Below are 22468 nucleotides of genomic sequence, written 5' to 3' on the forward strand. Positions count from 1 at the left end.
CAAGAGGCAATTGCAGAATTCTCAGCAGAAACCTTACAAGCCAGAAGGGAATGACATGATATACTTAATGTAATGAAACGGAAGGGCCTCCAGCTAAGAATACTCTACCCAGCAACTATCATTTAAATTTAAACCAGGGATTAAACAATTTCCAGATAAGCAAAAATTGATGGATATTTTTCATGTATTTTTGAATATATCAATGTAGGATTTATTCCTCCAAATAGGATTTATTCCAGAGATGCAAGGATGGTACAACAATCGAAAATCCATCAACATCATCCACCACATCAACAAAACGGACAAAAATCACATGATCATCTCCACAGAAGATGAAAAAGCATTCAACAAAACTCAACAACCATTCATGACAAAAACTCTTAACAAAATGGGTATAGAGGGTAAGTACCTCAACAGAACAAAGGCCATATATGACAAACCAACAGCAAACATCATCCAGTGAGAAGCTGAAAACTTTTCCTTTAAGATCGGGAACAAGACATGGATGCCCACTGTCACAACTTTTATTCAACATAGTTCTGGAGGTCCTAGCCATGGCAATCAGACAACACAAAGAAATAAAATGCATCCAGACTGTTAAAGAAGTTAAACTGTCACTGTTTGCAGATGACATGATAGTGTACATAAAAAACCCTAAAGAATTCACTCCAAAACTACTAGAACTAATAATTCAATTCAGCAAAGTTGCAGGATACAAAATTAATACACAGATATCTGTTGCATTCCTATACACTAACAATGAGCTAGCAAAAAGACAAATCAGGAAAACAATTCCACTCACAATTACATCAAAAAAAATAAAATAGCTAGGAATAAACCTAACCAAGGAAGTGAAAGACCTATACCCTGAAAACCACAAGACACTCAGGAGAGAAATTAAAGAAGATACCCACAAATGGAAATACATACTGTACTCATGGATAAGAATAATATTGTCAAAATGGCCATCCTGCCTAAAGCAATCTAAGGATTTAATGCAATTCCTATCCAAATACCAATGGAATTCTTCCACAAACTAGAGCAGATAGTTCTAAAATTCATATGGAACCACAAAAGAGCCAGAATAGCCAAAGCAATCCTGAGAAGGAAGAATAAAGCTGGAGGGAATATGCTCTCCGACTTCAAGCTCTACTACAAAGCCACAGTAATCAAGACAATTTGGTACTGGCACAAGAACAGATCCACAGATCAATGTAACAGAATAGAGAGTCCAGATATAAACCCAAACGTGTATGGTCAACTAAAATACAATAAAGGAGCCTTGGCTATACAAGGGGAAATGACAGCCTCTTCAACAGCTGGTGTTAGTAAAACTGGACAGCTACATGCAAGAGTATGAAACTGGATTATTGTTTAACCCCATACACAAAAGTAAACTCGAAATGGATCAAAGACCTGAGTGTAACTGATAAAAGCAAAAAATTCTTAGAAAAAAACATAGGCAAAAATCTCTTGAATATAAACATGAGCAACTTTTTCCTGAACACATCTCCTCAGGCAAGGGAAACAAGCAAAAGTGAACAAATGGGACTACATCAAACTAAAAAGCTTCTGTTACAGCAAAGGACACCACCAGTAGAACAAATAGGCATCCTACAGTATAGGAAAATATATTTGTAAACAACATATTTGATAAGGGGTTGACATCCAAAATATATGGAGAACTCACACACCTCAACACCCAAAAAGCAAATAACCCAATTAAAAATGGACAGAGGATATGAACAGACACTTCTCCAAAGAAATTCAGATAGCCAACAGGCACATGAAAAGATGCTCCACATCGCTAATTATCAGGCAAATGCAATTTAAAACCACAATGAGATATCATCCCACAGCAGTTAAGATGGCCAACATCAAAAAGACTAGAAACAACAAATGCTGGTGAGGATGCAGAGAAAGGGGAACCCTCCTACACTGCTGGTGGGAATGTAAATTAGTTCAACCATTGTGGAAAGCAATATGGAGGTTCCTTGAAAAACTAAAAATAGAAATACCATTTGACCCAGGAAATCCACTCCTAGGAATTTACCCTAAGAATGCGGGAGCCCAATTTGAAAAAGACATATGCAACCCTATGTTTACTGCAGCACTATTTATAATAGCCAAGGAATGGAAACAACCCAGTGTCCATCAGTTGATGAATGGATATGTGGTACATATACACAATGGAATGTTATTTAGCCATAAGAAGAAAACAAATCCTACCATTTGCAATAACATGGATGGAGCTGGAGGGTATTATGCTCAGTGAAATAAGCCAAGTCAAGTACCAAATGATTTCCCTCATTTGTGGAGTATAACAAAGCAAAACTGAAGGAACAAAACAGCAGCAGACTCAAAGACTCCTAAAAGGGACTAGTAGTTACCAAACGGGAGGCTCGGCTCTGGGAGTGGTGCGGGTGAGTGGATTGGGAGGGAGTGTTAAGGGGATTAAAGGGCATTATGATTGGCATACAATGTAGAGGGTTCGTTGGGAAAGCAGTACAGCACAAAGACAAGTAGTGACTCTACAGCATCTTACTATGCTGATAGGCACTAACTCCAACGGGGGATTGGGAACAACTTGATAATATGAGCGAATGCAGTAACCACAATATTGCTCATGTAAAACCTTCATAAGACTGTATATCAATGATATCTTAATAAGAAAAAAAGAAAATTAAAGATCATATCAACAGCAAGAATGACAGTGCTCCCATCTATGAAAGAAGGAAGAAATCGACTAGGTACCCTGCAAGAGCAAATAGGGCTTGTGACATTTGCTGAATTCTGTGCTTTAAAATTCCCTAGTCTATGACTGGCCATTCTGCGTATTTAGAAATACGTCCAAAAGAGAATGACGTGCTTAGAACGTGAGTAAGTTCTCCCCTTCAGGAAGTCAGTAACGTGGAAATGAGACAGCGACCATGGGCTTAGATAGAGTAGGGTCGCCACGGGATGGGCAGGGCAGGATATTTGCAGTCAGAGCAATGTAACTACATGCAAGGAAACCCCCCTGCTAAAACTCTATGCTAAACATTGAGCTCTAGAATCATTCTTCAGTGAGATCAGTTAATGTTCCCCAGATAAAGAAGTGTAGCACATGTTTTATTATGCTAATCATTTGTAACCACGTGTAAGATTCACTTTGCTAAAAGTCCCAGGCCTATGTGCTGTCTTTCCTCCTTCGGATCTAACGAGGTGATTTTGCAAACTGAGCAACTAACTTAGCATGCAGACCCAGCTGTAGATGGCATAGTAAAAGGCAGGAAGATTTCCATCTTAAAGATAAGATTGCATTTTAACACCCAGGAAGTTCAAGAGGCAAGATTCTTTAGCAAGTAGACAATACCTCAGCCCACCTTGGGGGCTGGGCAGGCAGCCTTTTGATTGCTCCCAGACCAAGGCGCCGGTGTCCCAGAGATAAATCAAGGCAGGAAATTCCTTACAGTTAAGTTAATTTTTAATATTCAGGGACTACTTAACAAGTCCCCACCCCTAAGTTTTTTCATGTTCTCAAAAAATCCTCAACTGCCTATAAAACCCCCTAGACAACGCACCACCACGGGCTCTCTTGTCCCCTCCTAGCGTGAGCCGGGAGCTGTCCTTTCACTTTACCTCTAAATAAAAGCCTGTACCTTGCTCTCCTACCTTGACTGTTTGTGAAGCTCATTCTTCGGCTCCGCAAACAAGAACCCCGAATTCAAAAGCAGTACATTTCTTATGTTAAGTCTGCAAAATAGTATAGAAAACTGGTAAGAAACTTAGTCTCTTTAAAGATAAACATTTAGAGACCATCTGGTGGGTCTGCGTCCCTTGCCCTCTGTCTCTCAACCTCCTATAGACCCCCTAGACAGCGCACCACCCCGGGCTCTCCCGTCCCCTCCTGGCTCGCGCCGGGAGCTCTATCTGTCCTCTCGCTGTATCTCTCAGTAAAAGTCTCCCTGGCTTTCCTACCTTGACTGTTGGCTAAGTTCATTCTTCGACTCCGCAAATAAGCACCCCAGCCTCGGAAACACGCAGAACGTAGATTGAGCCGGGGTCGACCCTCGGGCAAGGATACCTAGAGCAGCAGCTCGGTTGGGACGCAGAAACAGGCCAGCGACCCCACGCCAGGACAGAGACCCTGAGCGAGGATTGAGCAGGCGCTGGCGGAGGGCTCTCGCTTCCGGGTCCCTGCTCGGCCCTGGCCCCAACAAATGTCTGTGGCTCGTAGCGTGCGCCCGAAAACCACAGTATAGAGGAAGAGCCGATCCCCCAGTATATTGTCTCTGAGAGGCACAGAGGGATTCTAAACGCCCCCCAGCTGTTCAGGGAACCCGGCGGCAGCTGTCCTTGAACGACTGGGTTTGGGGGCGGCGACAGGGTTACGAAGCCAGGGATCCTTACTTTTGCAGCCGGGCGCCATGGCGACCTCATCCCTCAGTCCCGGGACCACCATAGCCTACGCCCCACCTTCGGCGGCGCCGCGCGTATGGATTCAGCCCTTTCAAAATGGCGGCATATTTGAATTTGGCGCTCGGGTCGACGTTGACGCCAGCCTGGAGGCCGCCATGTTGCCCGGTCGGGGGTTAGGGGCGGGGCTCGTGTGACGTCACGAGTAGACGTAGTCGCCTCTGTGCGGTCTCGAGGTGGCGGAGCAAGACTGTTTTTCCGCAGGAGCTGCCATGAACAGGCGGAACCAGGTGTCGTACAAGAGGCCAGCCGAGCCGACGTTTCTGGCGCGCTTCAAGGAACGGGTCGGGTACAGGGAAGGGCCCACCGTAGAGACCAAGGTGAGCCCGGAGCAGTCGCATTATCTCAGGAACGCGGCCCTCCCTGCCACCTCCGGCCTCTACTTTGACTTGGAAGCTCGGTACTGATCCGTACCCGCTGTCACCCTGCACTCATTCGGGGTGGGCTTTGACCCCAGGCTGGTGCTCTTCGCACTACAGCCTCTTGCGCCCAGGAAGCTCTTTGTCGTTTTCAGAGTGCTGCTGTGTTCTTGAAAATGACGACGCAGGAAAAGCGCCTCGTCCTTGGTAGATGGTTAAGAAAGATCACTTTCCTTTCTCTTCTTTCTCACCTTCTTATTCCCAGACCTGTAGTTAGCAGGGTGGGTGATAGTATCGTCCCATTTTCTAGGTACAGAAACTGAGGCTACTCGATCAAATGACCCCAAGCCCTATGTCTTGAGTCTGGAACATCTTTGGAGGAATGCTCTGGATCACTTTCTATGTTTTATCGTTACGAAAACAAGCAAACAGTAATCATATTTTTTAAAGTAAGCATAAGCTTTGAATATCCTGAATCTGAATAGAAAAAGAGGAGCTTCAGGAAAGAGCCACACCTGAATAGTTTAGGAATGGAGTTCGGTGGGAGTCAACGTCTGAGCCCTCCCAGGCTTCGAGTCTAACCGGCTCACACCAACACCTGCCCTGCCTCTTTCAGTAGAAAGAGACTGTTATGCTTACGGGCTGTACAGACAAATAATGTATTCAGCAGTCTGTAGATTCACCCCTCAAGTCAGTTAGAGCTTAGGAGAGGAGACAAGGTTATTTGTGTGAAATTACCCAATCCAGTATGTGCTAAGCCCAGGTACTGTGCCAGGCTCTAAAATGTCAAAGAAATCAATCTCCAAAATGCCATATTATTTTAACATCTTCCTTCCTGACTCCTCTCAGCCTTCACAGGTCACCATGGGTGAGCATGCCTTCAAAGCTTCTCCTTCCTCTCTTCTCTTTACTTCGTCCACATCTCACCCCTAATACTCATCATTTTACACTGCAACTACTCGCCGTCCTGTGTATGTCCACCTCTAAACCAAACTCTCTAAATTAGTATCTTAATCCTTCTGTATTTTCCCAGCAACTGGCACCAAGTAGTAGGTGGCCAGTTTTATTGACGCTGCCTGTCATTAGGCAAGGCTTCATGAGGAGGGAAAATATTTAGATTGAATCTCAAGCATGGGTAGGTTCAACAGGTAGAGATGGAAAGAAAGAAACGTGGGTAAAGGTGTAGAATTGTGAGTCATGGACCGTACATAGAGGTGACTGACTGATGGAAGTGAGATTATGTGGACTATTCATTAGGCAACAAGGAGCCGTTTTTGGTTAGAGATAAAATGGTCAGGGCGTGACTAACCCTAAGGACCAAAAATGGTGATGGTGGCAGTGAGAATGTTTGAGAAAAGGAACACGGACTCAACAATGACAATGTGAGACAATTTTATAGTTTGCTTGAGGTCTTAATGATGAGCCTGTGTGTGTTGTTAACACCTTGAAGATTACAATTTGGAAGGGTATTTTAAGAGAATTCTAGGTAGAAAAGTTTTCCAATTAATATCAGTGATTTGGGCTTACTTATTTAATCAAGAGACATTTCTGTTAAGAGAGACTCCATGTTCCTGTATTTGAAAAACCAACTTCATTCTTAGTCATTTTGGCAATATAATCAACATTGTAGTGATCTATTCCAAAAATAAAAGAGTGCCATAAGGAAATCATTATGTAATTGAGCTAAGTCACCTTATCCATATTCTTGAGAATTAATTCAGGAGTGGCTCTGAACAGTCCTCAGTGGCTGCCGCCACTGTTTAGACTGCTTCACTTGTTTTCTGGACAACCACATAAACAAAAAGTCAGAATTAATGATTCTCAATATAGTGAACACCAGGAATTATTTTATTCACTTTCCCATTTCCTTGACTAAAAATACTTATTAATTACCTACTATTTTTGTGGTCTCTTATTGGAAACTTTGTCAGAAAAATAGGCAAAATTAATGAAAAATCAGTGAACTAACAGGTATCATTAAGGAGAATGCACTTGTCAAATGATTGAGCAGACTTGAGACATAGACAGGGATGAATGTGCCTATGAGTAACTTGCCAGGGCTTCAGGTAGTTCATCATTTTTCATCCTATTAGTCATTCTTAAATAGATCAACAAGAATATTTCTTGAATCCCTCCTGTTTACCAGGCTTTGTGCTTCTGCATGTAGAGGTGAAACACTTGATGCCTCTTGCAAAGGAGCTTGCCTAGTGGAGACATAGAAAAACATTGATAACAGTGTGGAACATGCTACCTGTGAACTATGCACAGTGTGAAAAAGAAAAGGAGGTGAGATTAGGAAAGCACTTCTAAAGGATCTAAGTCTAGAAAGCGACACAAGCAAGAGTTGGCCAGGTGCAGTGGGGCTTTCTAGGCACTGGGAACTTGTTCCGAGACAGAAGAGGCAAAGGAGCTAATGTGTGCGTGCATCTGCAGTATTAAAACCTACCTGGGGTGCAGAGGCCATGAGCATGGTGGAGGATAATGCTGTAGTTGTAGATCAAGACCAGATCCTGCAGGGCCTTGTTGCCCTGTTTGGGAGACTAGGAAGGCTCTTTGAGAGGTAGAGTAACAAACTATTTTAATAATGTGTGATGGGTGTGCAATTTTCAACCCAGCAATTCCACTTCCAGGAATTTATCTTACATGTAAGTTAACAAAAGTGAACGAAACATGCAGATTTTTTATGGCAGTAGAAAGAAAACTAGAAACAACCAACATGTTGATGTACAGAGTACTGGTCAAATAAGCCATGAGATGACCACATATGTAATTAAATAGTAGGCAGTGATTTTTTAAAATAGATGATTCTTTATGTATCTCAAGGCATTGTGCAAAGATATGTTTTGAGTTAAAATGCTGAGGGAGTGGGGCTTTTATAGTGCCTCATGTTTTTTAAAACTGAGTCAACTGGCCAAATGTCACCATTTGTTATGTGCATGTAATGAATACATGGTTTCTGTCATGTTATTCTCTGTACTTTATGTTGGGGAGATTGCATAATGTAAAGAGACAAAAGAAAGCAAGTCAAATGGTAGTATGTGTGGTATCCTATTTGTAAATAAAATGTTTCTACTTGCGTATTTTTATTCACCTAGAAAACAGCTGATAGGATACCCACCAAAGGATGCTATTGGAAGGGAGGAGAGATGAGCAGAGGTGGGAGGAAGAATACCTTTGACTTGCTGCTTCCTGTACTTTGGTATTGATTTTTTTGTTTTTTTGGTTGGGGGGGTTGTTGTTTGTGCGTTTTTTTTGTTTTGTTTTTTGTCAAACTTTAAGAAGAAAGGGGTTGGTAAAGAGTAGAGAGAATTGATGTGTTTCAGCACTGCCCTGGGGAGGTGGGGATTGCCACAGTACTGACGTTGAGGGCTCCTGACGCCAACAGCTGCAAGCTGGGGTCCTGCTGAGATGGAAATCAGTCCCAGTGGACAGGCACCAAGGGGTTACTGGCAGGTAGACCTCTTCCCTAGCGTGGTGAGGCTAGGTCTTAAAAGGGACCTGAAAATTCATTGCCAGACACATTTACTCAATAAAGTTACCCTTTCTCACTTTACTAATTATAGTTTCTTACAGAGACAGTGGTTGTATTTGGTTCAAGGTCAGTGACCTACAAATTGTTTTCCCCTTAGAGAATCCAGCCCCAGCTCCCAGATGAAGACAGTGATCACAGTGACAAAGAAGATGAACAGCCCCAAGTGGTGGTTCTAAGAAAGGGCGACCTGTCAGCTGAAGAAGTCATGAAAATTAAAGCAGAAATAAAGGCTGCCACAGCAGGTATGTCTGAAAGAAATTTGTTTGTTTTTCTAACAATTTACAGAACCTGGAGTATGAACTTATTTCTTCTAACACTGTAGTATATTTGAAGGAGACAATCATAGGTTCAGATTTGGGCTTTAAGACTTAGATGTGTGACCTTGAACAAGTTATTTCACCTCAGCCACTTCATCAATAAAATGGAGACAATAATTGTGCCTACCTTATTGGTAGGCCAGCTATGAGGATTTAGTACAAATTTAAGTAAAAACATCCTGTTTTTAAAAAAACAGTTGGTTAGGTTTACAAACTAGTCGACAGACTTCTATTTATTGCCTGAAGTGCAGTATGTTAAACAGTGTATTTTTCATTATTCCTAAATCTTTGTTACATTGCTTTAGGGGAATATGCTGGAATTCCAAACAATTTTCAAAATACATAAAAATATAGCCTGATTATAATTAACTGAGGACTGGCACTATCATGGAATACTTCAGTGAATGAGTTCTTGTAATTGACTGCCTGTCTGGGGACATACAGCCAGAGGCAGTGGAGAAGGCCAGGCTGAGCTGATGCAAGGACATCCTTAAATACAGAATACAGTTTGAGATTTTCTTGCCATTTGACTCTGCGATAAGGCAAAATATCCTCAGGAGGGAGAAAGACAGTTCTTTTACTTTGTTTTTGCTGCAGATGAAGAACCAGCTCCAACCGATGGAAGAATCATGTACCGAAAACCAGTCAAGCGTTCCTCGGGTGAAAAATACTCAGGCTTAAAAGCAAGCTCAAAGAAGAAGAGAAAGGAAAATGGAATAAATAAGCAGGACTCAGTTAAAAAGAACTCACAGAAGCAAATCAAAAACAGTTGTCTCCTTTCCTTTGATAATGAAGATGAAAATGAATAAATATTTTGGACCTAGTCTTCTTTAAGACTATGGAGTGTTTTTAAAAATAACTTTTTTCCTATATAAAGATAGACAAGTTCATTATAGAAAATTTAGAAAATACAGAAAAAATTTAGGGAGATTAAAAACTATGTCCATTCATCAATACCCCCTTGACTTGAAATGCTAACTCTGTAGACATTAACTATTAATAACATTTTGTTATTTCCCTTGTGTGGGGTGTGTGTTTAAGTTATACTTTTTAGAAAACAAAATGGAGGTTGTATTGTCTGTGTTCTCTGTCCTGCTTCTCACTTGACATTATATTGTCAGTATTGTTCCAGGTCAGTAAAATTTAAAAGCCTGACATTAATTGCCACAAAGGATTCCATATTGTATCTTCCTCATTAGCAGAACCCCACTCTGGACCCAGGAGACAACGATGTGCCTCATTGAGTATGCTTCCCCAGCTTCCGCTAAGACGACCAGAAGACAGCTGTGGCCAGTTGAGAGATCCAAGTGGATCTTGTGCAAGTGAGGCTCTGATATAAGTGATCTTGATACAGGTTAGGATTTAATGTATAACATGGTGACTGGTTGATAACACTTAGAAAAAGATATGAGTAGACATCTTAATAAAGCTACTAGATTTTTTTTTATAATAGAAAGGACAAATTTGGCAAGCATGAACCTTGGTCCTCTCTTCATCCTGCCTGGCACGCAGCACAGACATGAAAGCAAGGAGTACCAGACCCATATTTAGGTGTGAGGAAGACAGCCACTTGCTCTAGGTAGGACCACAGAAGACTCACAGGGCGCGGGTCCTGACGGCACGCCTGCCCAGAGGAACTTCCGCCCTCTGGACTTCTTGGGGCATGTGGAGAACGAACAGCCTCTTGCTTACTTGTTACATGCAGCCTGAGTTGTAGCAGTGGTTGGACATGCTTGTACAGAAACCTCTCCAGTGTTTCTTTTCTCTTTTTTTTCCTCTCGGTGTATTTCTAATGATTTCCTTAGAATGAATTGGTGGGAGCAAAATTACTGGATCATAGTATTTGAATATTGGTAAAGCTTTTGATGCTTACTTTGAAATTGCTTTCTAGAGATTTATCATTTTATTCGTTCGCCATCTATAGGAGCTCACTTCATTATGGTGCTCCAGGCTTTTCACTTTTGTCAACTTTCTGTATTGAAAATAGTACTTAATAGTTTAATTGGCACTTTCTTCTATTTCCCAGGAAGGCTAAACTTTTTCATATGTTAATAGACCATTTTGTTTTAATTAAGTTTTTGTTCATTTTCCATTAGTATAGTCACATTTTTCTTCCTAATTTGTTAATTATGTAATCTATGAGTCTTGTTCCAACTCCCAACCTCTGTGTCAGATAAAGAGTTAGCTATATTCTCTTGGTCTTTGTTTTAATTTTTTACATTTTGATCTTTGTTTCATCTAGCATCTCTTTTGGTATGGTTTCTTTTCTTAAATTAATTGTCCTAGAGCCACATTTGTTTCTTACGTACTTGAAAGAGCATGTGAATAAGCAGTTTCTCTTAAGAGTTGGGGTAGGGAAGGGAGAGGAGCTCTTCAAAGTCAGAGCCTTTCCAGCTAATTACTCAAGACCCTAGTTAATGACTGTGATATAATGAATCATAAGAAATATACATTTGGTCATTCATAGGACCAAATATATATATTTTCCAGGTATATTTGGTCTTCACAGTTCTTGAAAACACTGCAGCCTTAAAGGTGAAACGGATGTTTTGTCATGTTAATGAAGACTTTGCACCCCCCACCCAAGGGCAGGGTCTGGAGGCTGGATCAGCCAATGGCCAGGAGTTTAGTCAATCATGGCTATGCAATGAAGTGCTCACAAACCCCTGAGAAGAGCTGCTCTCCTGCTCTGCTCAGCTCTGGCTGCTGTTCCTGGGTGGATCCTGCTTGGTCGGAGAGAGCTTCTGTGCTTGGAGCACCAGGACGCCTGCCCCAAGGTCCACGAGGATAGAAGCTCCTTTATTTGGGACCTTGCCCTATTTCTCTTCATCTGGCTGTTAACTTGTATCCTTTATGGAATCCTTTTCTTTACTGAATTGGTAAACGTAAGTGTTTTCCTGAGTTCTGTGAGCTGCTCTAGCAAATTAATTGACCCTAAGGGGGAGGTTGTGGGAACCTCCAATCTGTAGCTGGTAGATCAAAAGCACAGGTTGCAACCAGAGTATGGAGTTAGGGGTGGCGGGCAGTCTTGTAGGACTGAGCCCTTAACCTGGGAATCTGGTGCTGTCTCTGGGCAGATAGCATCAAAATTGACCTGCTGGTGGTCGAGAATTGCTTGGTATAAGTATGTGTAGGAAGAGCCCCCTCCCACATACATGGAAATTGGGTCCAGGAACCTGAATGGAGTTATACTACTATTATAGCTGTGTATAATATTGGTAGTGTTATACACATATGTAGGTAGAAAAAGACCATAGATAGCATTTGGTGTTAGACGAGTGGGAACTACAAATAACCTAACAATTTTTCTCATACTGCAAGTCAACCAAAACTGGGAACTTACCAATATTCCATCCTTCATTAGCCATATCCATCTGAAATTGTGAATTTCAGAGCATCCATATCATGAACCTGGTGCCCCTTCTATCTTTCCCCATATTAAGACCTAGTGTAAAGAATACTCAAAAGTGATCATGTGAGTGGGCTACAAAGCCCTGAAGTAGACTCTTTCTCAATTATGCAAACTAGTCTAAAAGTAATACTGTCTTTAATACTCACTTGTTAGGTAAACCAGGTTTTTTTCTAATCTGTGTCATTGCTATGTCTATTTTTGCATCAATACCATAGTATTTTAACTACTGTAAATTTTAATATGTCTTAGTATCTAGATGTGGGAGCCTTGATGGCAGGGACTTTGTCTTACCACTACCCAGAACCTAGCATATTAAGAGCATAATAAAAATAGAATGAATGGGAGTGTTTCTCTAGTGTGTTTTGGTTTGGTTTTTAGCAGACCAGTGGATCTCAAACTGTGAATCCCATACTAGCAGCGTCAGCACCCCCAGGGAATTTAAAAATGCAAATTCTTAGGCCTTGCCTCCTGAATCAGAAGCTTGAGGGGTGAGATCCATCATTCTCTGTAACAGCCTGCCAGGTGGTTGTGATGCTTGCTCAAATTTGACAAATACTGATTAAGATTATTATTAGATCTACAGTAAGTGAGATAAAATGAGAAAAATTCAAACAAGGAATATGAAAGACTGTTTAAAAGGTCTTATCTTGAAATACATCAGTTTGCCTACACCTTGGCATCAGCCTGATTTCAAACTTATGGCTTCCAACCCTAAGAGAATACATTTCTGTTCTTTTAAACCACCAAGCTTGTGACAATTTGTTACAGTGGCCATAGAAAACTAGTATACAAGTGGTGTTAGCAAGACTCATAAAAAGATGTCAAAATTAATGGCCAATAAAGTATCTTTCCATAAGACACTTACTAATTACAAAGGAAAACTAACAACTACAATGTAGGAACCAGGAGATGCCTCCTTATCTAAGTGGTCAGAACACATTACCAGTAATAAGTCATACTGACATCACGACCTCCTGATATGGTGATATGATGCACTGAGAAGGGAACATCACTTCCAAAAGGCCAAGAAGATCCTTCTAAGGCCTTGCCATTGCCCCTTTTAAGGATAGGGCTCGAGGACAACCAGTAAGTGACCAGTACTGAAGAGGCCAAAATCCTAGGAGCCAGCAGTTGTACACAAATGTCAATATAGACCCCAGGCTTCTCTGGGGATGAAAGTGTCAGTGCAAAGATGCCAACAGGCCTTCTTCTGAAGTCTTTTATTCTGAGATTATAGCTTTCCTATTTCTTTGCTGTTATAATATACTTTCTTTTATGAATAATGATTATAGCAAATGGTAGTTTAATGTGCTTGTCAAAATGTTAATAAATAGCCTCCAAAACATAGTTTGAAATTTACTGCCTGGGAAAGTCAAACTTCAAAGCCAGTGTTGTCTGACAGAATATTCCTCAATTATGTAAATGTTTTATAACTTTGCTGTTCCTAGTCACATGTGCCCACTGAGCACTTGAAATGGGGCTAGAGCAACTGAGGAACTTAATTTTTCCTTCTATTTAATTTTAATTAAGTGGCCACATATGAATAGTGGCTGCTCTTTTGGACAGTGCAGTTTCAGGTACTACCAGGTAGACAGGAACTTTTTTTTTAAATCCTTAGGAGTCCTGAAGCTCATGAGGGAGTCTCTTCCACTTTGTAAAGGTCAAAGGTGTTCTTACATTTGACATAAAACAGTGCAACATGGAATTTTATCTGGCTGCACGGCTCAAGATAACCAGGACCACACAAATTGAGAGGCAAGATGCATGTCTTCAGTTTTTAAGCTCCTGTTTCTGTGGCCCTTTCCCCAGTCCTGGGCTCTCTCTCCAGAGTTTCTTGCTTCTGAGCCTCACACGGCTATGAAAGCCATCTTTTGATTGATATCTACTCTGCTCCTCCCAAGTCATGCTTGAAGCCTTTCAGACATGAGAAAGGCTAGATTGAAGGTATTTCTCCATGCCTGATGTTACACATCCTCCCCACTGGCCCCACAATCATTCTAGATTAATGGCAGCCCCAGGTTTAACAGGATTTAGGTATATATAGTCCCAGAAGCTGGGATAGAAGTGGCCATTTAGTATCATCAGTTTGAATAGAGGCTGGCCAACCAGTGCAGCCCTGGTCCCAGGAGCTCTTGGGGGAGAGTTGACCAAGCTTTTCGGCTGCAGGGTGACACCTTGAGTTTTATATTCACATAGCCATTTCCCAAATCTTCCCAAGCCCAGCCATAACGTCTCTTGATACTTGGCCCATCACAGCCTCCATTCTCTACAGAACCTGGAACCTTCTTAACCAGCATAGGATCCTAGAACCCAAACATCTGCCTGCTGCCTTGACATTCTCAGTCCTTCCTAACCTTCTCCTCCTTCCTGCACCAATCCAGCTGTGTCCCTGAGGATATGGTGGTACAGAGGCAGTTCTCCAATTGCCCTTTCTTCTCCCTGAGTCAGCAAGTTAAGATGGGTCTTTGGTACAGATGGCAGGACTGTCTGCCTCCCAGAGAAGGTTCTCTGTAACCTCATAGGCCATGGAAGCTGGACACTCAGGTTTAAAAATGGGGAAACATGTCCTGAACAGACACCTCACCAACAAAGAATCACAGATGGAAAATATGCATAGGAAAAGATGTGCCACATCATGTCATCAAGGAAATGCAAATTAAAACAGTGAGATACCACTACAAACCTATTACAATGGCTAAAATCCAGAACACTCAACATTAATGCTGACAAGGATGTGGAGCAACAAAGACTTTCATTCATTGCTGGTGGGAATGCAAAATGGCACAGCCACGTTGGAAGACAGTTTGGTGGCTTCTTAGAAAACATACTCTTACCATACAGTCCTGCAATAGCACTCCTTGGTATTTACCCAAAGGAGCTGAAAACTTACATCCACATAAACACCTGAACACAGATGTTTATAGCAGCTACATCTGTAATTGCCAGAATTTGGAAATAAACAAAATGAACTTCAGTAGGTGAATGGGCAAACTGTGGTACATCCTGACAATGTAATATTATTCAGGACTAAAAAGAAATGAGCTATCAAGCCATGAAAAGACATGGAGAAACTTAAATATCTAATGCAAAGTGAAAGAACCCAATCCAAAGAGGCTACATACTATAAAATTCCTATTAGATGATATTCTAGAAAATGCAAAACTACAGAGTCAGTAAAAAGATTAGTGGTTGCCACAGTCGTGGCACAGCCTGGGAGCAGCCGCACCCACAGCAACTGACCAGAATCTCCTCACAGTGCACAGGTGCCAGGGCCACACCCAGAGGCCACCACCAACACACAACTGCCCAACACAGGCAGAGGAAACCAGGGCAAGGCACGAAGGGGTGCCATTCTCACAGGGGAGAACACCTGGCATGCCTGCCACTCCCAACAGGGCTCTGTGCTACCCTGACAGTGACCCCACCCATGGCAGCTTAGGGAATTAATCGTGAGGCTGCCCCAGGTGTGCGCATAATGGACACTGGCAGCGGAAAAGGACAAGGTGACCAGCAAATAGGAAAGGACTTTATTATCTCAGCTGACACATGCACTACCTGCCTACAACTATCGCTATTGCCATGAAAAGGCAGAAGAATTTGGTCCAGTCCAGATTTAACCATACAACCCCCAAGAGAGGGCCTAGGGAGATAGACATAACAAATCCTTCTAAAAAAGAATTTAAAATAAAGGTCATAACCATGCTGAAGGAATGGCAGAGAAATATGCAAGAGCTAAAGGATCAACTTGGGAGGGAGAATACAGAAATAAAACAATTTCTGGAAGGACTTAAGAGCAGACTGGACGAGGGGCAAGAGGCCGTTAATGGAGTAGAAATCAGAGAACAGCAACACAGAGAAGCTGAGGCAGAGAGAGACAAAAGGATCTTTGGGAATGAAAGAATATTAAGAGAACTGTGTGACCAATCTAAACAGAACAATATCCGCAGTACAGGGGTACCAGAAGAAGGGAGAGAAAAAGGGATAGAAAGTATCTTGGAAGAAATAATTGCTGAAAACTCCCCCAAACTGGGGGAGGAAATAGTCTCTCAGACCATGGAAGCCCACAGAAATTCCAACACAAGGGACCCAAGGAGGACAACACCAACACATATAATAATTAAAATGGAAAAGATGGAAGACAAGGATCAAAGACTGGATGAAGTGCAAGGGGCTGTTAATGGAATAGAAATCAGAGAACAGGAACACAGAGAAGCTGAGGCAGAGAGAGATAAAAGGATATCCCAGAGAGAGAAAAAAGGTCACCTACAAAGGAAGACCCATCAGGCTATCATCAGACTTCTCAACAGAAACCTTACAGGCCAGAAGATAATGGCATGATATATTTAATGCAATAAAACAGAAAGGCCTTGAACCAAGAGTACTGTATCCAGCACAACTATCATTTAAATATGAAGGAGAGATTAAACAATACCCAGACAAACAAATGTTGAGAGAATTTACCTCACACAAATCAGCTCTATAGGATATTTTAAAGGGACTGCTCTAGATGGAAGCATTCTTAAGGATAAACAGATGCCAACAGAGAAAATAAAATCACAACAAAGAAAGCAGACCAACCAAATACTAACTAAAGGCAAAAAATAAAATTACTACTCACAAAAGCAGTCAAAGGAAACACAAGAGAACAGAATAACACCTAACATATAAAGAATGGAGGGGGAGGAATAAGAAGGGAGAGAAATAAAGAATGATCAGACTGTGTTTATAATACCTTAATGAGAGAGATAAGTTAGATGGTTAGATAGTAAAGAAGCTGCCCTTGAACCTTTGGTAACCATGAATGTAAAGCCTATAATGGCAATAACTACATATCTTTCAATAACCAGGCTAAATGTAAATGGACTGAATGCACCAATCAAAAGACAGAGAGTAATAGAATGGATAAATAAGAAAGACCCATCTATATGCTGTTTACAAGAGACTCACCTAAAACCCAAAGACATACACAGACTAAAAGTCAAGGGATGGAAAAAGATATTTCATGCAAACAATAGGTAGAAAAAAGCAGGTGTTGCAATACTAGTATCAGAAGAAATAGACTTCAAAACAAAGAAAGTAACAAGAGATAAATAAGGACATTACATAATGATAAAGGGGTCAGTTCAACGAGATGATATAACCATTATAAATATATCTGCACCCAATACAGGAGCATCAAGATAAATGAAACAAATACTAACAGAATTAAAGAAGGAAATAGAATGCAATGAATTCATTCTGTGAACACACCACTAACTCTCAAGGACAGATACACCAGATAGAAAATAAGTAAGGACACAGAGGCACTGAACAACACACTAGAACAGATGGACTTAACAGACATCTACAGAACTCTACAGAACTCTACACCCAAAACCAGCATGTTACACATTCTTCTCAAGTGAGGAATCTTTTCCAGAATAGACCACATACTAGGCCAGAAAAAGAACCTCAGTTAATTCAAAAAGATTGAAATTCTCCCAACCAACTTCTCAGACTACAAAAGCATAAAACTAGAAATAAATTGTACAAATAAAACAAAAAGGCTCACAAACACATGGAGGTTTAACAACATGCTCCTAAATAATCAATGGATCAATGACCAAATTAAAACAGAGATGAGGCAATATATGGAGACAAAAGACAACAACAGCACAAAGCCCCAACTTCTGTGGGATGCAGTGAAGGCAGTTCTAAGAGGAAAGTATACAGCAATCCAGGCATATTTAAAGAAGGAAGAACAATCCCAAATGAATGGTCTAAACTCACAATTATTGAAATTGGAAAAAGAAGAACAAATGAGGCCCAAAGTCAGTAGAAGGAGGGACATAATAAAGATCAGAGATGAAATAAATAAAATTGAGAAGAATAAAACAATAGAAAAAATCAATGAAACCAAGAGCTGGCTCTTTGAGAAAATAAACAAAATAGATAAGCCCCTACCCAGACTTATTAAGAGAAAAAGAATCTACACACATAAACAGAATCAGAAATGAGAAAGGAAAAATCACAATGGACCCCACAGAAATACAAAGAATTATTAAAGACTACTATGAGAATCTATATACTAACAAGCTAACCTGGAATAAATGGACAGCTTCCTAGAAAAATACAACCTTCCAAGACTGACCAAGAAAAAAAACAGAAAATCTAGACAGACCAATAACCAGCAAAGAAATTGGATAATCAAAAAACTACCCAAGAACAAAAACCCTGGTCCAGAAGGATTCACCACTGAATTTTATCAGACATATAGAGAAGACATGATACCCATTCTCCTTAAAGTGTTCCAAAAAATAGAAGAGGAGGGAATACTTCCAAACTCATTCTATGAAGCCAGCATCACTCTAATACCAAAACCAGGCACAGACCCCACAGAAAAAGAAAATTACAGACCAATATCCCTGATGAACATAGATGCAAAAATACTCAACATAATATTAGGAAACAATTCAGAAATACATCAAGAGGATCATACACAATGATCAAATGGGAATCAACTCAGGGATGCAAGGATAGTACAACATTCGAAAATCCATACAAAATGGTAGGATGGCCATTTTGGCCATCCACTACATCAAAAAAAAGAAGGACAAAAACCACATGATCATCTCCATAGATGCTGAAAAAGCATTTGACAAAATTCAACATCCATTCATGATAAAAACTATCAATAAAATGGTTATAGAGGACAAGTACCTAAACACAATAAAGGCCATATATGACAAACCCACATCCAACAGTGAGAAGCTGAAAGCTTTTCCTCTAAGTTCGGGAACAAGACAGGGATGCCCACTCTCCCCACTGTTATTCAACATAGTTCTGGAGGTCCTACCACCACAATCAGACAAAACAAAGAAATACAAGGCATTCAGATTTGTAAAGAAGAAGACAGATTGTCACTATTCGCAGATGACATGATAATGTACATAAAAAACCCTAAAAAATCCACTCCAAAACCACTAGAATATTGGAATTCAGCAAAGTTGCAGGATAAAAAATTAACACACAGAAATCTGTGGCTTTCCTATACACTAACAATGAACCAATAGAAAGAGAAATCAGGAAAACAATTCCATTCACAATAGCATCAAAAAGAATAAAATATCTAGGAATAAACCAAACCAAGGAAGTGAAAGACCTATACCCTGAAAACTATAAGACACTCTTAAGAGAAATTAAAGAGGACATGAACAAATGTAATCTCATTCCATGCTCTTGGCTAGGAAGAATTAATATTCTCAAAATGGCCATCCTGCCTGAAGCAATCTACAGATTCAATGCAATGCATATCAAAATATCAATAGCATTCTTCAACAAACTGGAACAAATAGCTAAAAATTCATATGGAACCACAAAAAACCCCGAATAGCCAAGGCAATCCTGAGAAGAAAGAATAAAGTGGGGGGGATCTCACTTCCCAACTTCAAGCTCTACTACAAAGCCACAATAATCAAGACAATTTGGTACTGGCACAAGAACAGATCCACGGACTAGTGGAATAGAATAGAGATTTCAAATATTAACCCAAACATATATGGTCAATTAATATATGATAAAGGAGACATGTATATACAATGGGGAAATGACAGCCTCTTCAATAGCTGGTGTTGGCAAAACTGGACAGCTACATGTAAGAGAATGAAACCCCATACACAAAAGTAAATTCGAAATTGATCAAAGACCTGAATGTATGTCATGAAACCATAAAACTCTTAGAAAAAACATAGACAAAAATCTCTTGGACATAAACATGAGCGACTTCTTCATGAACATATCTCCCCAGGCAAGGGAAACAAAAGCAAAAATGAACAAGTGGGACTACATCAAACTGAAAAGCTTCTGTACAGCAAAGGACACCACCAATAGAACAAGAAGGCATCCTACAGTATGGGAGAATATAATCACAAATGACAGATCTGATAAAGGGTTGACATCCAAAATATATAAAGAGCTCACACACCACAACAAACAAAAAGCAAATGATTCAATTAAAAAATGGGCAGAGGAGCTGAACAGACAGTTCACTAAAGAAGAAATTCATATGGCCAACAGACACATGAAAAGATGCTCCACATGGCTAGTCATCAGAGAAATGCAAATTAAAACCACAATGAGATATCACCTCACACCAGTAAGGATCACCACCATCCTAAAGACAAAGAACAACAAATGTTGGCGAGGTTGTGGAGAAAGGGGAACCCTCCTACACTGCTGGTGGGAATGTAAATTAGTTCACCATTGTGGAAAGCAGTATGGAGGTTCCTCAAAAATCTCAAAATAGACATACCATTTGACCCAGGAGTTCTACTTCTAGGAATTTACCATAAGAAGGCAGCAGCCCAGTTTCAAAAAGACAAATGAACCCCTATGTTTATTGCAGCACTATTCACCAGAGCCAAGAAATGGAAACAACCTAAGTGTCCATCAGTAGATGAATGGATAAAGAAGATGTGGTACATATACACAATGGAATATTATTCAGCCATAAGAAGAAAACAAATCCTACCATTTGCAACAAGATGGATGGAGCTAGAAGGTATTATGCTCAGTGAAATAAAGCCAGGTGGAGAAAGACAAGTGTCAAATGATTTCACTCATCTGTGGAGTATACGAACAAAGGAAAAACTGAAGGAGCAAAACACCAGAAGACTCACAGAACCCAGGAATGTACTAACAGTTACCAAAGGGAAAGAGACTGGGGAGGACGGGTGGGAAGGGAGGGATAAGGGGTGAAAAAAAGAAAGGGGGCATTACGATTAGCATGAATAATGTGAGGGGGAGACACAGGGAGCATTGTACAACACAGAGAAGACAAGTAGTGGTTCTACAGAATCTTACTATGCTGATGGACAATGACTGCAATGGGGAATGTGGGCAGAACTTGGTGATGGGGGGAGTCTTGTAAACATAATGTTCCTCATGTAATTGTAGAGTAATGATATCAAAAAAAAAAGATTAGTGGTTGCCAGGGGATTGGAAGGAAGGAGAGAATGATGGAGCATAGATGATATTTAGGGCAGTGAAACCATACTGTATCATAATCCATGCCATAACCCTGGATATATATCATTACATATTTGTACAAACCCAGAGGATGCACAACTCTAAGAGGTAACTCTAATTTAAAGTGTGGGCTTTGGGTGACAGTGGTGTTACTATGTAGGTCATGACCTGTAACAGATGTTTCATCCTGTGAAAGATGTTGATAGTGGGGAGGCTGTGCACGTGAGGGGCAGGGGGCACAAGGGAGGAAAGTATATTGTACCTATGTGAGTCTTGCTGTGAACCCTAAGCTGCTCTATAAAGCCTGTTTTTAAAAAAGGAGGGAAACATGTTTGCCTTTTTATAATTAACTGTCTCTGAAAATAAGGCAAGAAACTAATGTTATTAGTTGTCTGTGGGGGAGTGGGGGAACAGCTGAGTGGCTAGGAAGGCTTTTCACTTTCACTTTTTGTACTTTTAGAATTTTAAACCATAAGCTTATATTATCCCAATTTTAAAATCATACCCTCTAAAAATTCCAAGGCAGTAATTTAAAATGATGAAAATTCTTTATATACAAAGATGTTTCACTGCAGAGTTAATAATATTAATAGCTAACAAGAGTTATGTACCGTGTGTTAGGTACTGCACTAAATAGACCAGCTGATTTATAAAGAAAAAAATACGTTAACTTAAAAAGAAAATGTAGGTAAACAAGTCAATAAATTGTAAACAGCTCAATAAAATGTTAGGCAGCCATTAAAATGAAATTTATAGAAAGCCTGTAATAGTACAGTTAAATCCTTATGTTAAATTGCAAAGCAGGATATAGTGCTGTATATAATACAATGATCTCTTTTTTTTAAGTGAAGAAAAGCTGGAATAAACAGACTACAGTAACGTTATTTGAATGGTGAAATCATGTAATGTTTTTCACTCTTTCTATAAATGTATTTCAATGAGCACACATTAAGTTGACAAAATATGTTTGGCTTTTTAACCATTTCTACAATTTTGACATCTAACATTTTACTGGAAAGGTTCATGATGGAAAATTACCTGTGTGTGAGTTTGGTAGTAAAAAAATCAGGACCTAGATTGAGATTCAACACTAACATCACCTGTTTGACTTTGAGCAAGTCATCTCTTTTCCATGATTCTTGAATATGGAAAATATCTCCTACCTTTCTTACAAGGGTATATTTAGTGTTAGATGGTGCTTGTTTACATTAAATAGATTATTGGCACTACATGAAGCACTTTTGATTCTTTACTGCTTTCGAACTTTAAGAAGCCATCTTTGGTTTCACATACCCAAGAAACTGGTCTCAGTGTTGAGTGCAGGAGATTAAAGATGGTGGTGTGAGAGGTGAGACAGAGAACTCCTCTTAAAAGGACAGATAGT

General features: G+C 40.3%; 2 protein-coding genes across 2 annotated transcripts in view; one reads left to right on the forward strand and one right to left on the reverse strand.

Annotated features, from left to right (window-relative positions):
- The window catches only part of KIF15 (kinesin family member 15), a 116713-nt gene extending 112206 nt beyond the window's left edge, over positions 1-4507 (reverse strand). The window contains 1 exon segment of the mRNA XM_073230495.1: positions 4393-4507. Within this exon segment, the coding sequence (XP_073086596.1) occupies positions 4393-4444 (52 nt within the window). The 5' untranslated portion in view covers positions 4445-4507.
- A 93-nt stretch (positions 4508-4600) lies between these two features.
- On the forward strand, positions 4601-9490 carry KIAA1143 (KIAA1143 ortholog). The gene is made up of 3 exons (XM_017666534.3): positions 4601-4778; positions 8447-8591; positions 9264-9490. Exons 1-3 carry the CDS (start codon positions 4671-4673, stop codon positions 9473-9475), a joined length of 465 nt encoding a protein of 154 aa, XP_017522023.1. The 5' UTR covers positions 4601-4670; the 3' UTR covers positions 9476-9490.
- Positions 9491-22468: the final 12978 nt, after the last annotated feature.

Source organism: Manis javanica, chromosome 3 (genome assembly GCF_040802235.1).
Source record: "Manis javanica isolate MJ-LG chromosome 3, MJ_LKY, whole genome shotgun sequence".
NCBI classification, from domain to species: domain Eukaryota; kingdom Metazoa; phylum Chordata; class Mammalia; order Pholidota; family Manidae; genus Manis; species Manis javanica.

Coding starts and splice junctions, on each gene's coding strand:
- KIAA1143 (XM_017666534.3), top strand. CDS start 4,671: ATGAACAGGCGGAACCAGGTGTCGTACAAGAGGCCAGCCGAGCCGACG. Junction 4,779..8,446: donor GGCCCACCGTAGAGACCAAG/GTGAGCCCGGAG, acceptor TTTTCCCCTTAG/AGAATCCAGCCCCAGCTCCC. Junction 8,592..9,263: donor AATAAAGGCTGCCACAGCAG/GTATGTCTGAAA, acceptor TTTTTGCTGCAG/ATGAAGAACCAGCTCCAACC.